The sequence below is a fragment of the Hyalella azteca genome, unplaced genomic scaffold, assembly GCF_000764305.2.
Source record: "Hyalella azteca isolate HAZT.00-mixed unplaced genomic scaffold, Hazt_2.0.2 contig10842, whole genome shotgun sequence".
Classification (NCBI taxonomy): domain Eukaryota; kingdom Metazoa; phylum Arthropoda; class Malacostraca; order Amphipoda; family Hyalellidae; genus Hyalella; species Hyalella azteca.
Window position 1 is genome coordinate 18,661 of NW_025940861.1, and position 16,290 is coordinate 34,950.

The window sequence follows — 16,290 nt, forward strand, 5'->3', positions numbered from 1 at the left end:
CACTTGCAAATAGAATCATTTTACTTTTGAGCTTCTGTACCACTTCAGATGACTCACGAGATATTTTCCCTGACTTGGAACTTAAGGTCATCATTACCTGGTCCACATGGTCACACAACTCCCTAATAACTTCCAATTGATCATCATCTGCTTGGCTTGGACCACACCCAGCATCATCTTCAGAAGTAACCTTCAACTTCCCTCTAGTCTTAGGAATGGCACCCGTCTCAACACCAGCAATGGAAGACACAGCTCCCTGCATTGAAGATCCATGTAAAGGTCTAGGAATTCGATCAGAGAACTCATCAGGACCAGACAAATCATCTCTTGCAACATAGGATTGTTCAATTTGCTCTGCCATGACAAAATTTACCAATCAACAAAGAAGGAATGCAAACCATAGACCAGACCATAAGCAAACAAGCAAGAAACAAAGAGAGGAAGATGAGAAAATCTAGATGATGAAATGAATAGGGTCTGGGCACCAAAATATGTTAGGGGCACTCCTAACATTCAAGCTCTAAAGGTCCGGTAAGACCAATATAGTATTGGCTTTTATCTTGTGAAAACTTGATGAAACAACCTAACAGCAGGACAAATGAAACACAATACCAATCCAGCTAAACGAACTCAAAAACAAGGAGACAAGTAGTAATTACATTAAAAGCACACATGAGAATGAGGGGTTAGTGGAGTTAAGGGATGGTACATACACAGGATGAGAATGGATGAATAATAAGTAAAGAAACTGTAAGAACCCTAACCAACTAAACTATCATGGTGATCAGTAAAACGTGGTAAAAGGAACAGTGACAATAAAACTTAATACTAAAAGCTCACACGCATGAAAATCTTCAAGGAAGGCTATCTTCAGAGCTAGAGGATTACAAGCTTCTGTCTTGACTTGAGCCTCCAGCGTCCGGGGTGGAGCTTCAGGTTACACAAACCTTTGGAGACTGGGTCAACCAGCTCATAGCCCTACCCAGACTGGGCAACAGATCAATGGTTGCCTGTGACTCCCGAGTAACACTGGAGTACACCTTATAAGCAATGAGCACTGAATATCACTGGATAGCACTGAATTACACTGGTCAGCACTGGCTGGCACTGAGTTGCACTGGATCACTTAAAAATACAGGTTGTACTGTGTAGTCCTGAGTATCACTGACTAGCACTGGGCGGCTGAATAGCACTGGGTAATACAAAGTGACACTGGGTAATACTGGGTATCACTGGGCGGTACTGAAACAGTGGATAGCACGGAGTAGCACTGGAGTAACACTGGCACTAGGGTCACAGCCCTCCAATCAGTAACCTAGGAGCACTTGTAACGTACACACATAGAAGGAATAAGTGTGATCTGGAACGAGAAGAGACACAAGGGATTAGGGAGAAATGCATGAGAGAAGGAATGGCAACACAAAATACATGGAGCAAAAAGCCATTCCCTCACAGTGTAGGGACGCAGTGTCTAGATTAGTCTTGCCAATTAGACAGTGGAGTGGAGTCCTGGTAAAATATTCCTAATAATACTAAAGCTAGTGTTAGATTATCTCTGCCTTTAGTAAAATTTTGTGCTACGCCTCGAGGAAATCTTCACAATTGCGCAGTTTCCTGAATTGTTAACAAACACTTGGGCTTGTTTAATGTTATTTAGAAAGGATGCACATGTATATTTTGAGTTCTTTTTTGAAGATCAAACTATCATATTTTTTCCAACTTAAATTTTGTTGTATTTTAAAACGTTGATATTTCTTTCCAAACTTTTTGTTGAAGGAGATTGCTTAAGGCAAGATTAATGAATCTGATTCTGTGATTGAGCTGGAGGCAAATCAAAGTCTGTCTAGTCAGCCGATGTCAACAGCTACAGCTAGTATGGCCTCCTCCAAACCATCATAGAACACAATTTTTGAAAAAAACGCGTTTTTCCATTTTTATTTGCCTGTCAAGATTAAGTACCATAATTAAACTACAACATGTATTTGTAGCAAAAATAATTTCAATTACCGAGCTCCAATCAGAATAGTAAAAGGATATGTTTCAAGTTATATAAATGCTGAGGTGGGCAGTAGCTTGCTACATGTAGCTGCCACTACATTTTCAGTAGCGGTAGCGGTAGCGGCGCTACATATTTAAGTAGCAATACAAGGTTTTGCTGCTACAGCGCTACCGCTACATTTATAGATAAAGCTTTTAGATTTTACTTAATGGTATTATTTAAAAACCAGCATGATACATACATAATATAAATTACAGAATAAAACTGTACAAAAGATTTCGGTGTAATGTTGTCAACCTCAGCCTGTTACTAGTGTCAACATGTTAGTTGTTACCAGAGGTGGGCAGGAGCGCGCTACATGTAGCGGCCGCTACATTTTCGGTAGCGGTAGCGGCGCTACATTCAAGCAATTGTAGCAGTAGCGCCTGCTACATTTAGAGCATGTAGCGGTAGCGGCTGCTACATTTCAAACTAGCGCTGCCCAGCTCTGTATAAATGTATGATGGTAAGCCAAAGTTTACACCACATCAATAATTGATTCGTCTCGTCGTGTCTTGTTAAAATGGCTATAAATTCCGGGAAATTTTAAGGTACCTATTTTAACCGGGATGTCTCGTCTCGGCATTGTCCCGGAATTCCTATGGAGGGCTGAATATTGTCCCGGTTTTTATTGCGAACCGGGACAGAGCCTGTAGTCTCATCTCGTCTCGGATAAAAGAAAATACCAAACGCAGGAGTCTATGTCCCATTAAAAGTGATTTCGCATGGAAAGGAAACGGGTCTGTGAGTAAAAAGCATCAACTTAGTCTTATCAGTGTGAGCCACAAACCTATTTTTCTTGAGCCACCCTAGTCTTATCAGTGTGAGCCACAAGCCTATTTTCCTTGAGCCACCCTGACAAATTCACTGTTAGCTCCGAAATATTATCACACACTTCATCGTAGGAGCTCCTCAAGACATAGAAAACGGCATGGTCAGCAAAGAGCTTGCTTGCAGTTCATGTTAAAAGAAGAGGCGATATCATTTATGAAAATGTTGAAGAAATGAGGCCCGAGAACAGAGCCTTGCGGTACTCCAATCATAATTGGTCTAATGGGTGATTTTAACTCGTTGAATGAAACGTATTGCTCTCTATTGGTTAGATATGATTGAATTAATGAATGAAAAGGCCCCCGATGCCATAACGGTAGAGTTTACTTAGGAGGATTTGATGGTTTATGCAATCAAAGGCTTTTTGCAAATCAAGGAAAAGAGCAACACAGTAGTTTTTTGCATGGAATGTCATAAGCAGGTCTTGGACAAGATAAAATATTGCCATAGTTGTGTAAGTGCTCTTACGGAAACCAAATTGATCATCAGATATCAGCAAAAATTTGTCAAGAAAATTTGTAAGTCGGCAGTGTAGAAATTTTTCGAAAATCTTATTAAGAAAAACTAGAGTAGATATGGGGCGATAGTTGCACACGTTATTAGAGTTGCTGGATTTGAAAACTGGTATGACATGGGCACGTTCTAGGACATCAGGGTAGATTCGAGTAGACATACACAAATTAAAAATATGGGCTAAAACAGGTGCTACAATATCAGCAACTTCAAATAATATCCTTGGCTGAATTTCGTCAATATGAAGCCTCTTGCCTTTACATAGTCGCAGCAAACTTTTTATTTCTGATGCAGAAGTAGGAGATAAGAAGCAGGATGCCTCATTAAAAGGGACCTCAAAAGTTGGACCATCTCTCACAGGACCTAAATTTGTCAAGTCATTGGCAACAGAGATAAAATAATCATTGAATTCAGTAACCGTATTGGTGCCAGACATAAGCTTGTTATTTTTGGACAATTCAGTCTTTTTGAGTGTAGTATTTTTTGCAAGTAAGGAGTTGACAATATTCCATAGAGCTCTAGAGATTGTTGAATGACTGTTAATATGTCACATTGTTCTACAAATTATGGTCTATAGAACCTAAATAAACTTTTGTTCATCGAAAGGACAAAAAGCTTATATCAGGCTTATGTGATAGTACAGTAAATTTTGAAATCTCCCATCATGGGACTTAATTGATATTTTCATACTCATAGGTGATCTTGAATTTGTGCACTGCATTATGAAATTTGTAAGATTATTAATTCTAAATAGGTACCTACTTTTCAATTTAATTCTGAAAGCTCACTGATCTTGAATTTGTGCACTGCATTATAAAAGTTGTAAAATGTTAAATTCTAAATGGGTACCGTCAAACGAGGTAATAGGGGATGAACGGGGTGATAAGGGACAGTCCTCCAACATTTCGTAGTAATGCTGTAGCAGCTAAACTAATTAAAATATTTCAAAACAAAAAATTTTAAATGGGTACCGGTACTGTCAAACTGGGTAATAGGGGACAAGCGGGGGGATAAGGGACTGTCCTCCAACATTTCCGTAGTAATGCTGTAGCAGCTGAACTAATTCAAATATTGCAAAACAAAAAATGGTGGCATAAAGTTCAAAATTTTTCCTATCTATTTAGCATAAAGCAAGTTAAGAAATCATACATTTACTACCTCTAAAAAGTCCGTGAAAAAAAAGTGAAAAGTGAAATTTCTGGATAAGTACCTTTGCTAAGGTCTGTAGTGAAAAAAAATATTTGCCACATTAAAAAATTTTACTTGCGTAAATGTTGCACACAGGAGTTGGCTTAAAAATATAATTGACAGAATTAGCGTATCTCATTCCAGAAAAAATGGCGGCCATTTCTGCACGACGGGGTAACAAGGGACACCCCCCTGGGGTAATAATAAGGGACACCCCTAAAAATGCATTTACAGTAGAGCCTTGGTTAGAAAAGGCTCCAGTTAAAAAAAAATCAATTGACAACAAAGAATTCTGATTAGATTTACCTTGCTCAGTGAAGAATTTCCACTTGACAAAAAGTTAGTGCATCATTGGTCATCACCAAACTGTGCATAGAATATACTGTAAAATGGGGTAACTTTGACCACTTTTTTTTCAAAATGTCATTTTTTACTAGATAGTTAAACTTAAATTGAAACGTGCAAAATACAGGTCTATACTCTAGCTTCAATCACCCTAAATTGCTGGCTCCTGCCTCTCATAGTTTTGATGTAATTTAAAAAAAAATATAACTCAGTACTCACAGCAGTGAGTGACAGAGCGCATTTTCTTGTCAACGAAAACTTGAGGTCATGGACGGACGGACAGACAGACAGACAGACGGACATGGCAAGCACAATAGTGCATTTTTTCCATAAATGAAAAAATGTGCTAAAAATTGATGGTCTTTGTTACCCCAGCTCTTGGGGTTTCTTTGACTGGGTGGTAAAATCAGTTTTATTTTTTGGTAAAATAACTCCAAATAACTCCAGGTTTTGGTGCATTGTAGTAGAAATCTTTTAGTTACTACATATGCAAATGACAAATTTTAGGAAAGTGTCATAGTTTGCAATTAGTGCAATTAGGGGGCGCCACCCCCCAATGGGCAAAATGTGACCACCTAATGGCAGCTGTGACGGGGTAACATTGACCGGCTTGGAAATTAAGTTAAAATTACCATATATAAGACTCTGTAGAGTCTGAAACATAAAGAAAAAAACATTAGTAGGTGTATCAAACATAAAATATGTTATATAGGTACCTATAGTAATTTTAACTTAATTTCCAAGCTGGTCAATGTTACCCCGTCATGGCTGAATTTTTTGAAAATTTTGGTGCACCTGGCACATCTTCTTGACTATGATATATTTCTGATTTACCGGTACTCATAGGACTCGTAATGGAATGGGAAAAACTCTGGTTTGCCACTATGATCAGCAGAGTCAATTAGGTGATTTTTAAGAAAAAATGATGATTTTTAATTCCCCAAAGCTCTGTTCATTATTTATGCATGATAAAGCAGATATCCATGTCATGGATTATGGATATTGGCCAAAAGCCTAATTTGCCAAAATGAGAAAATAATAGGAAAATTGGCAATGAGAAATTCTCTCTACAATAAAACGTGCATTAAAGACAACACAAGCTTCTACAAGCTTGGTTTTGTTTAAACAATACCGAATATTGTTATGGAGCCTGAAATTATAATGGATATATATTTTGCTTATTGAAGTAGGTATACCTTTTACTGTTTCAAAAAAATTATTTTTTCTCTGTATTCCAGGTAAAGATGTGTCAGCTCTCTTCCCTGATGTTGTCAACTGCATGCAGACAGACAACTTGGAGCTCAAGAAGCTGGTCTACCTCTACCTTATGAATTATGCTAAATCACAGCCTGATATGGCTATTATGGCAGTCAACACTTTTGTCAAGGTGGAGTCATTGTTGCAAAAGCTTTTTTATGTTTTTTTTTTTGTTTCTCTGAAGTTTTAGAAATCTTTGTGGTATTTTAATATTCTATTTTTGCATGCTATTACATGTAGAAGTCAAATCTCTGCCTGAAAGGTCAGAATAGTATACCGTATTGATATTTGCCACTGTCCCACATTGTTATCTTAATTATTTTTAAGTTAATGGTTAGTTTTCATTAAGTTTTTGTATAAAGGACTAGTGATATTGATTTAATTCTTGATAAAATTTATCTCCAAAGTCTGATGTACTGAGTTTAGTGTACGGTAATTTGTGACATTTTGATAGAACAGAATTAAAAACATTAACAATTTAAGCTCAATCATATGTTGGAATTTGAACATCTTTTCATTGTTTTATTTTGTCACTGCATTTTCAGTGTATTATTTTTTTCTATAGTAGCAAGCCAAAGTATTTCAAGTTAAAACTAACTACATTATGTTTACAGGACTGTGAGGACCCTAACCCACTGATCAGAGCGCTGGCAGTGCGCACCATGGGGTGCATCAGAGTGGACAAGATCACGGAGTATTTGTGTGAGCCGCTGCGCAAGTGTCTCAAGGATGAAGACCCGTACGTCAGGAAGACTGCTGCTATTTGTGTTGCTAAGCTGCATGACATCAACGCCTACATGGTGGAAGAACAGGGCTTTCTTGATCAACTAAAGGAGCTCCTTTCTGACTCTAACCCAATGGTCAGTTTCAAGGCATCATTAGATTTATGAAGCTTTCTTTCTTTTCGCATCTGAATTATTTTGCTATGCTCCTCAAATAGCTGTCATAACCTTGGTCTGTGAATTACCTCTGCCATTCTGAAGACGGATTCCTATGTTTGAGATGATTGCAATGTGAGGTTAGACTGTGAAATAGACCATGTATATCAATGTAGCATGTACATATTTGAATCTCACATGTATTTTTATCTAGCTTGCATTAAACTGCAGTACGTTTGTCACTCGCTATAGGATACATTTTACTCCAGTATATGCCCTACGGTCTAGCGAAAATTTTGCTCTAAGCATGCATTTCAATTCCATTCAATCATGTACCTATATCAATCTAGCATGCATTTCACTCAAGAATACGAAATTTGTTCTTCTCTCACACTTTTTACGTGAACCTTTCCATTTCTCAGCTTAGTAAAATCCTTTCATGAAAGTAAATGCATTTTGAAGGTTATTTAAAGAGTAAATGTAGTTGTTGAATATCTCTTTTCATGGTTCTCTTTGTATTGTTTATCGATTTCATGCATTTATCCTTCCAGCCAACCGTGCACTTTAACAGAGAGATGCACTTAATCTTTAAAATTGTGCCTAATCTTTATTTGAACATGACGATAGAAAAATCATAACGATCGAAAAATTAAACTAAATCAGACGAGAGACCTTCCAATGACGAAGATGATGAGATAGAGCTCTAAAATATGGAAACATATTTTCTAGAGATGATGGGGTTTTAACCCTTGCTACCCCTTAATAGCCAAAATTTAATTCAAGTACTACTAAGAAAGGGTACCTACCGGTATGCTTTTTCTGGTATTTCTATATTTTGTTATAACCCTCGAGCAATGAAGATGATAAGATTGATCTTTGAAACTTAGAACACACATTCTCTGGACGTTTTTATGATGGATTAGCCTGTTGTGACTGCTGAAAATCCTACATGTTTTTTGGAGGAAATTTTCGTTTGTATGTTTTTTTCTCGTATTTTTAACATTTTCAAATGAATCTCGAACTGTGAAGGAATTAATCTAAGGGTCTAAGAAATTTTCCAACTACTGGTTTTTTGCACTTCCTCAGCTTACTCGCACTATTGTGGAACAAAATTTAATAAATTTGAAAGTTCTCCAAGCATTGCCATTTTCTGGAACGATGAAATTTTGTGTACTGTTGAATAATTGAAGGGGCTGATGATCGTTTCAGGTGGTTGCTAATGCCGTGGCGTCTCTGAACGAGATCAATGAAGCAAGCAGCAGCGGAGTTCCTCTCATGGAACTGACCATGCCCATCATCAACAAACTCCTTACAGCTCTCAACGAATGCACTGAGTGGGGCCAGGTCTTCATCTTGGACGCTCTCTCGCAATACCAACCCAAAGACGAGAGGGAAGCACAGAGGTCTGGTCGCAGTTCCTGTAGTAATTTAGTTCACATAATCCATATTTAGTTTTCTCTTGATGTATTGATTGTCCGTTTGCTTGTGTAATTATATACATATTTTCCTTCGTTTGTTTGTGATGGTAGATATCCACTATCTGTCTAATTTGTACGTGGGTATTCACTGCTCACATTTTCTCAGTATGTAGGTAGGTTGATATTTTTTGCTATTCTGTGTCCGTGTTCAGATTCTGTTGTTTGTATCATTGAGAATTGTATTATACACCTGACAGCATTTGCGAGCGCATTATCCCGCGCCTGGCTCACGCCAATGCGGCCGTGGTGTTGTCTGCCGTGAAGTGCCTCATGAAGTTCATGGAGCTCATGCCAGCAGACTCGGAATTCGCCAAAAACTTGCACAAGAAACTCGCTCCGCCTCTGGTCACTTTGCTCTCGTCCGAGGCTGAGGTGCTGTGTCCTTCCCTTTATTTCTTTTCTTGTTTTGTTTAAATATTTATGTGTACTTTCAATGGTCAAATCTTCTCGTGTCATATTATTGCGAATTCATAGCCTTCTACATTGATTAATGGAACTTATTTTCCTTCACCTATTATTAGAATAGCCATGCTGGGCCTATACTTTCAAAAAAAGTTAAGAGATCGTAAGTTCATCAGCCAATCATTGACGGCCTTTCAAGCAAAATCCACCAATCATAGACAAGAAAATAGAGCGTAAGTACTTCCGTTCACTTAGCGAGATTTGAAAGTATGGCCCCAGGTATTGATTTTTATAAAAATGTGTTTTCCAATCGAGGCTTCCTTAATTACGATGATTGCTTTTAAATTCTATTGATCTAAAAACTATTTTATTTGTTGCAGGTGCAATACGTAGCTTTGCGAAACATCAACTTGATCGTTCAAAAGCGTCCAGATCTCCTCAAGCATGAGATGAAAGTATTCTTTGTCAAGTACAACGATCCCATTTATGTCAAGCTCGAGAAGTTGGATATCATGATCAGGCTGGCGTCGGAAGCCAACATTGTTCAAGTGCTGTCAGAACTTAAAGAGTGAGTGTTTATATCGCGGAAAGTTAGTTGATGAATTGAATTGTTTTCATTCATGAATTTCGCTGCATTTTATGCATATTTTTGACGTCACTAGTAACCTGGAATGTCGGTAAACTTTTTCAATGTTTTACCATTATTACGTCTTGATTATTTACAGTAAACCTTACTTGTGCATTTCAGGTATGCGGCTGAAGTTGATGTAGACTTCGTGCGGAAGGCGGTGCGGGCGATTGGCCGTTGTGCCATCAAAGTGGAGACTTCAGCTGAGCGATGCGTGTCTACTTTGTTGGACCTCATCCAGACAAAAGTGAACTACGTTGTTCAGGAAGCCATTGTTGTCATTAAAGACATCTTCCGCAAGTACCCAAATAAGTATGAGAGCATCATCTCCACTCTTTGTGAGAATCTCGACACCCTTGATGAGCCTGAAGCTCGGGCCTCCATGATTTGGATTATTGGCGAATACGCTGAGCGTATTGATAACGCCGACGAACTCCTTGAGAGTTTCTTGGAAGGCTTCCATGACGAGAACACTCAAGTGCAGTTACAGCTTCTCACGGCCATTGTGAAGCTCTTCCTCAAGCGCCCAACTGACACACAGGCTTTAGTGCAGCAGGTGCTCTCGCTTGCCACGCAGGACTCTGACAATCCTGACTTGCGGGATCGAGGATTCATTTACTGGCGACTTCTGTCCACTGACCCGGGTGCCGCCAAAGAAGTTGTGCTTGCTGAGAAGCCTCTCATTGCTGAGGAGACTGACCTCATTGAACCTACGTTGCTGGATGAACTCATCTGCCACATCGCCTCGCTTGCCTCCGTCTATCATAAGCCTCCTAGTGCCTTTGTTGAGGGTCGAGCTGGCTTGCGTAGAGCTCTTCCAAAAGGTGACTATATCTCATTTATTTGAATTGCTAGGAGGTTTACGGTATCTTCACTTTTCATTTTCCTTTCCCTTCAGTGTTGAGGTGTTATGTCTGAATTATACAACTAGTTCGTTTGAAATAATTTTCATTGAATTCCTGTTTATTTTATTAGAATTATATAGATTACTTGTGCTTCAATGTGACCATAAATTATCCTTGTTCGACAAGTAGCTGGGGCAGGTGGAGAAGATGGTGAGGGCAGCGTGCCTCAGTCTACGGTGATACCCTCTCAAGACTCGCTCATCCCTGATCTTCTCAACATGGACATCACGGCCGCACCAGTCATGTCTCAAGTTCCTCCTCTTGCCAGCGGGTATGTCCGCATTCCTTGCTTCTCGTTGGCTGAATGAGCCTGACTTGTTAATGAGAGTTGTAATATCTATCTCTCACTGCTTTCTCAACTTGATCTAGTTGGCTGAATGAGCCCGAGTTATTGCTCGGAATTGTAAGGATTTGCACCCAGTCCTCTATTGAATTAAAAGCTGGCGTCAATATCATATTTTCCGTCCTTATTGGCGCCATAATGTAGTCAAAAATTTCTGTGCAGGTATGCCAGTAACGAGCTTGACCTGCTGGGCGGGGGACTGGACTCGCTGCTGGGAGGGGGACTTGGGGATCTTGGAGCATCAGCGTCTCCAGCTCCTGCTGCTACTACTGCCGGTCAACATCTTATTGCTGATTTCCATGTTTATTGCAGTCTTCAAATGATGATATAGCCTACTTTTTTCTGACGAATGATTTTTTGTGTTCATGTTACTTGTTTTAGGAATTACCAACAACAACCAGCTGCGATGAAATTTTTGTTTCTCCGTGCAAAGTCAAGTCTGTCAGTAATTATTGAACTATAAAGCTTTCCCTTCCTTCGTGATATAGATTGGTTAACTTGCTGGAAAATTACTGTGGCAGTCTTCTTTTAAAGCATAAATATTCCTTTCTATCCAAATTAATTCATTACTTTTCTTATCAAAAGTAATATCACGAAAATTTCTCAACTGAAATAAGATCATAATTTGTGGTTGTGGCGGATATTTTCGAGTGAGAAATGTTCATGTCTTCTTAAACATGAGATTTTATTTTCTTTTATGTTCTCAGGGCTGCTGGGCGACATATTCGGTGTTGGTTCGACTACCAGCAGCGGTTATGTCGCGGATAAGACTGTGTGGTTGCCTGCTAACCGTGGCAAAGGACTGGAAATTCTCGGGACATTTTCGCGCAGGTCCGTCGCGTACAATTATTTTTTTGTTTGTTTCTGTCAGTGCTATCGCGAAACACTACAATTTTGTTGCCTAGTGGACATCAAAAGGCGTACAGATTGTACTCCTAACAATATTGTGACAGAATGCAATAGCATGAAAACAACTGATGGGGTAATTTACATGTTTAAAAATTATGAATATAGAGCTTAGTGCGGGAAAGAAACTGTCACGACCAGTATTAATAATTGGTTTGGAGTTTGATTGCAATGATCAAATGGCCCCATCAGCAGTTAATAATAGCAATCAAAGTTGATGCGTTTAGGATGAGAAAAACGAGCTGCTGTAATTAACAATTTGAGCCACATTTTAATGAAGCCGCGGCAGTGATCCTTTCCTAGAATGTGACCAGACTGAGAAATGAGGTTGGCCGAGACACCGCTCACGCATTTGCTTGATGGATCTTTTCGCTGCTTTTTATTAATTATTTATTCATGCTTGAAATAAAGGGATTTTCTTCTCAATGTGTCCTTAGTTTTAAAAGATGAAGAAATAAACTTTTCGATCGAAATTGTAGTACGCTTCTCAAGCAGAAATTCTGTAGATCTCTAGTCTTGTATTTACCATTAGGTTTTATCCAGTGCACTGCCCCAGGAAATTTAATGCGTTTTTGTCGCACGTCGTATTCGTCATTTTTAAAATTCTCAGGATCTCGTGTTATTCAACTATAATATGACTTGTACGAAACTCTAGTCATTAGCTTGTGTTGTGTTTCAGGGGTGGCATTGTGTACATGGATATGACGCTGCAGAACAAAGCGATGCAAGCTCTATCTAATTTCGCGATACAGCTCAACAAGAACAGCTTTGGTGTTGCCCCCGCCAACATGACGATCAATGTGACGTCCATAGCCCCGGGCATGTCATCTGATGTGTCCGTTCAGCTCAACACCAACGGCCCCATGCAGAAGATGGATCCTCTGACCAACTTGCAGGTGACACTTCATCTCAGTGCTGCCAAGACTTTCTCTAGCCTCCTTGTGCTGCCTCAGTGAATGAGGTTCCCGCCTCCATGAAACCTTAACTTTGAGGAGAAAAAGGCAGGGGATATTCGAGGTTGCCTTTTAAGGAAGTTGCTGCCACGGTTACACTATTACGGCACGATGTTATTCATCTTGAAAAGTTGTATCGCTCAATTTTTTTATGCATTAATATGACACTGGAAACGCAAGCTGTCTCGAAGAATGCTTAATAAAGGCTGGATTGTCATACCAGGCATTAACCAACGATATGAACTTTTAAAACAAATTGATAGTTAAACAATTTCCTATAATATTTTACCGATGAAGATTAACCCTATTCTGACGTACCGTATGTCACTCTCCGGGAACATAAACTTGAATTGAATATATTATTATATAGTTAACTATTGAGTATAGCAACAAGATGACGTTTGTATGCAACAGAGAACATTTTAAATGTTCGTACGTGGCGGCAACCCCATTCCAAGTCATTTTGCGCTCACTAGCGACGTACCTTTTTTGGGTAGCTTATGTGACAATATTGCTCCGGTTACTCATGTCAGGCGGTAGAGGGTTAATTCATTAATTTTCACTAGAATAATAACTAATTAATTAAATAAATTCATGGTTTCATTCTCAGGTTGCCATCAAGAACAACGTGGATGTGTTCTACTTTGCTGTGGTGATGGGAATACACGTTTTCTTCTGTGAGGACGGTGCCATGGACAAGAGGATCTTTCTGTCCACGTGGAAAGATATCCCATCACAAAATGAAGTTCAATTCAATATTGAGAATATAAACATGAATGCTGGTGAGTTATCTCCATAAACCCAAATATCAGAGTCGAATTTCATCTATGTGCAACTCTGATTATTTTTGATACTTTTATTAAAATTTTGAAAAGCTTTTTTTGTAATTTTATGTGCCTGTAAGCATACAGGTTTTAATATATTCCACTTTTCAGATGGTATTTCGAATAAGCTGCAGGCTAGCAACGTATTCACCATAGCGAAGCGCAATGTCGAGGGACAGGATATGCTTTACCAATCCATCAAGCTGACCAACGGCATCTGGGTGCTCACTGAGCTTAAGATACAGCCTGGCAATACCACTGTTGTGGTGAGTCCTTTTTATCTAATTTCATTTAGTGATAAAACTGTATTCACCTACTAAACACCATTCGAATTATACTTTTTGGAAGCATCCATTTATGTTATTTTTTGGAAAAATTGAAGCGATGCGTAACTTAATTTCCACTCTTTCCATATTTGATGATTCTTTGCACTTTAAATTTCCTTTATGATGTATGATAATCCAAAGTCTTGATTTCGGCCTCACTAGATTACGCATTTGTTGAAAAAGTTAACCCCTTGAGTTATGCCTTGCTCTATTTTTCAGTTATCGCTCAAGTCTCGCGCCACTGACGTTGCTCAAAGCGTCTTCGAAGCTTTCGACGCTATCCTGCACAAGCCATGAAAATCCACATCGGCGTCATCTCTCCCGTGTTGAATTTGTCTATAGAAATACGGCCGCTTCGTTCTGTGTAACTTATTTTGAAATAGTGTACTGATGTAATTTCAATGTTAATTCTTTCTAGGTATATCATGGCGCTACGGTCTGCCCCTTTGCTGTTGTCTCGTTCTTGAAAGTAGCCTCACTTGAGAGAAGACGCATTGCAAATTCTTTCAGTGTGCTCTCCTATAGTTGCCAAAGGGTTAAGAGTTGGAGTTTTATCTCTTATGCGTGAATTTCTTCATCGTTCGCTTCGTGTTCACATTAGATTCTCTTGCTAGTGTTATCCCATTTATTCGAGAGAAAAGTATTGTGTAGCTAGTGTGGAGAAAGAAACTCTCGATTCGCCGTCTTAATTTGTAGTTACCTAGCAAGCTCATTTTTCCTTCACAGATGTCTCACTTCTGATATGTGCAATGACAAAATATATCTATTTTATGCTCTTTTGGTGATGAAATACCTTAAGCACGGTTCATCAACCCGATTTCCTTTGGTCAGTGTGTTCTTTCGTTTCTCTGACATTTACTCCCATATATACTTGATGCAGATTCAGTATTTCTGCTTATTTTTTAAAACGTTTTTTCCATTTATGATACGTGGAAATTGTTACATTCCTTAAACTTAATTTCTTTTGTTAGAAAACGATTATGGAAATTCATAGTAAACTTGTTTGCTATTTGCTCTGAGTTAAATTTAAATGTCCACTTTGAGTAGGTTTTTTTTTTCAAGAAATTTCCAATTAATGTTTGCGCGATATTCTTTATTGTATTCAGTAGGTAGAAACGGCACAACTTGTGTCCGAACTCTACATTGAATAGCCAGCATTCATGTTTTTAGGGGCGAATATTTATGCATTGAAACTCGAGTATTACCATCAACTATTGTTGCGATGCTTGAAAAAAATGGGTTGACATATGAAATCATCATTAAACTTATCTTGTACAAATCCCTGATTTCAATGCCTCGGAATCACATTCCTTAATCGTTGTTCCCCAACTACAGCGTGGATCGAAGAAACTGCTCCCCTGGTACACTAGAACTGAACCCTTGCCCCAGGATCCCAAGGGTGATCTCTCTTGTCAACTTGAGACGACAGCCGTAAGCGATATGCAACTCATTGTAAGGGTAATGCTACCTCGTTAGTACGTGCGCCATGTGATCAAGCAAGTCAATCTTGTAATTGTAAGCATAGCCAATGTAGGCGCGAAGGCCGTATGCCCATCATCAGCGTGTTTTGCGATAAACCGATAGCGTGTTATAATATAATAGCGATTTCAGCGTTTAGTAGGCCGTAGGCCTGTTGCCGATTCTTAATTTCGCAGAAAATTCACAGCATTTTGCGGTCTCGAACTCGCAACTCACTGCTACAATTCTGCTTTTCTTAACCGCCTGGCCTCCTTGCCGATTCTGACCAGAAACTGGCGCACAGAGCTGGGATCGAACTCGCGTCTCTCTGCTCCAATCTTGGTACTCTGTTAGAACTGTAACCGCAGGCCCGCCCTGCTTTTGATTGCCAAACCGAGCGACGAGAAATGATGAACGGAAACTGATAACGACCACCACCCTAGTGAACAAGACTACAAGTCTGAAATTCTTCAGAACGACGGCGATGCGTACTTGAGAATTAAACTTCCAGCGCGAAGTAGAACAAAATTTTCTGAAGCGCCTGTAAACCTACTACAACTTAATCATCGGTTCTGCCTCAGTGCGGTTTCATTTTTCTTGGTGATGTGATTACTCCGATGACTGGAGGAAAGTCAGCTAGAGATTTTTGAAAGTTATTTGCGTAAGCTCAAAGCTCTTTGTACTTATCGCTGTTCCATTGTTGTAGATTTAGGCTATTACGTGCTCAGCCATTTGTACCAGCAGCTTGATTTAATTGCGTGTAACGAAATACTTCGTCTCCTAGATAACAATAATTGTGCAGCACTCAAGCGCGCTATCCATTTGAAGGTTTCTTCTACTTGGTGTTTAATTATGGTTAAAGCTGACGTCTCGTAGGCTCTAATGATTATGTCTACAAAGTTGCATCGAGCTACGTTCATTACTTTGGGAGATATTCTATGCTCACTGAATTTGGAGTCCGGCCGTAAATTTGTCCGATACGTTTATTAAAGCTGATCAAATTTTACAATGAAGACT

The 16,290-nt window shown here is 39.1% G+C and overlaps 1 protein-coding gene across 1 annotated transcript; it reads left to right on the top strand.

Moving 5' to 3' along the window:
* Positions 1 to 6,092: 6,092 nt before the first annotated feature.
* Positions 6,093 to 15,095, top strand: LOC108681294 (AP-1 complex subunit beta-1; the record flags this gene model as incomplete). Its single annotated transcript, XM_018170319.2, has 13 exons — positions 6,093 to 6,302; positions 6,787 to 7,032; positions 8,260 to 8,453; positions 8,726 to 8,900; positions 9,311 to 9,498; positions 9,679 to 10,382; positions 10,593 to 10,734; positions 10,969 to 11,081; positions 11,514 to 11,637; positions 12,392 to 12,608; positions 13,276 to 13,447; positions 13,601 to 13,755; positions 14,035 to 15,095. Coding segments are annotated over 13 exons (2,718 nt in total), but the record flags the coding sequence as incomplete, so codon positions are not given.
* Positions 15,096 to 16,290: the final 1,195 nt, after the last annotated feature.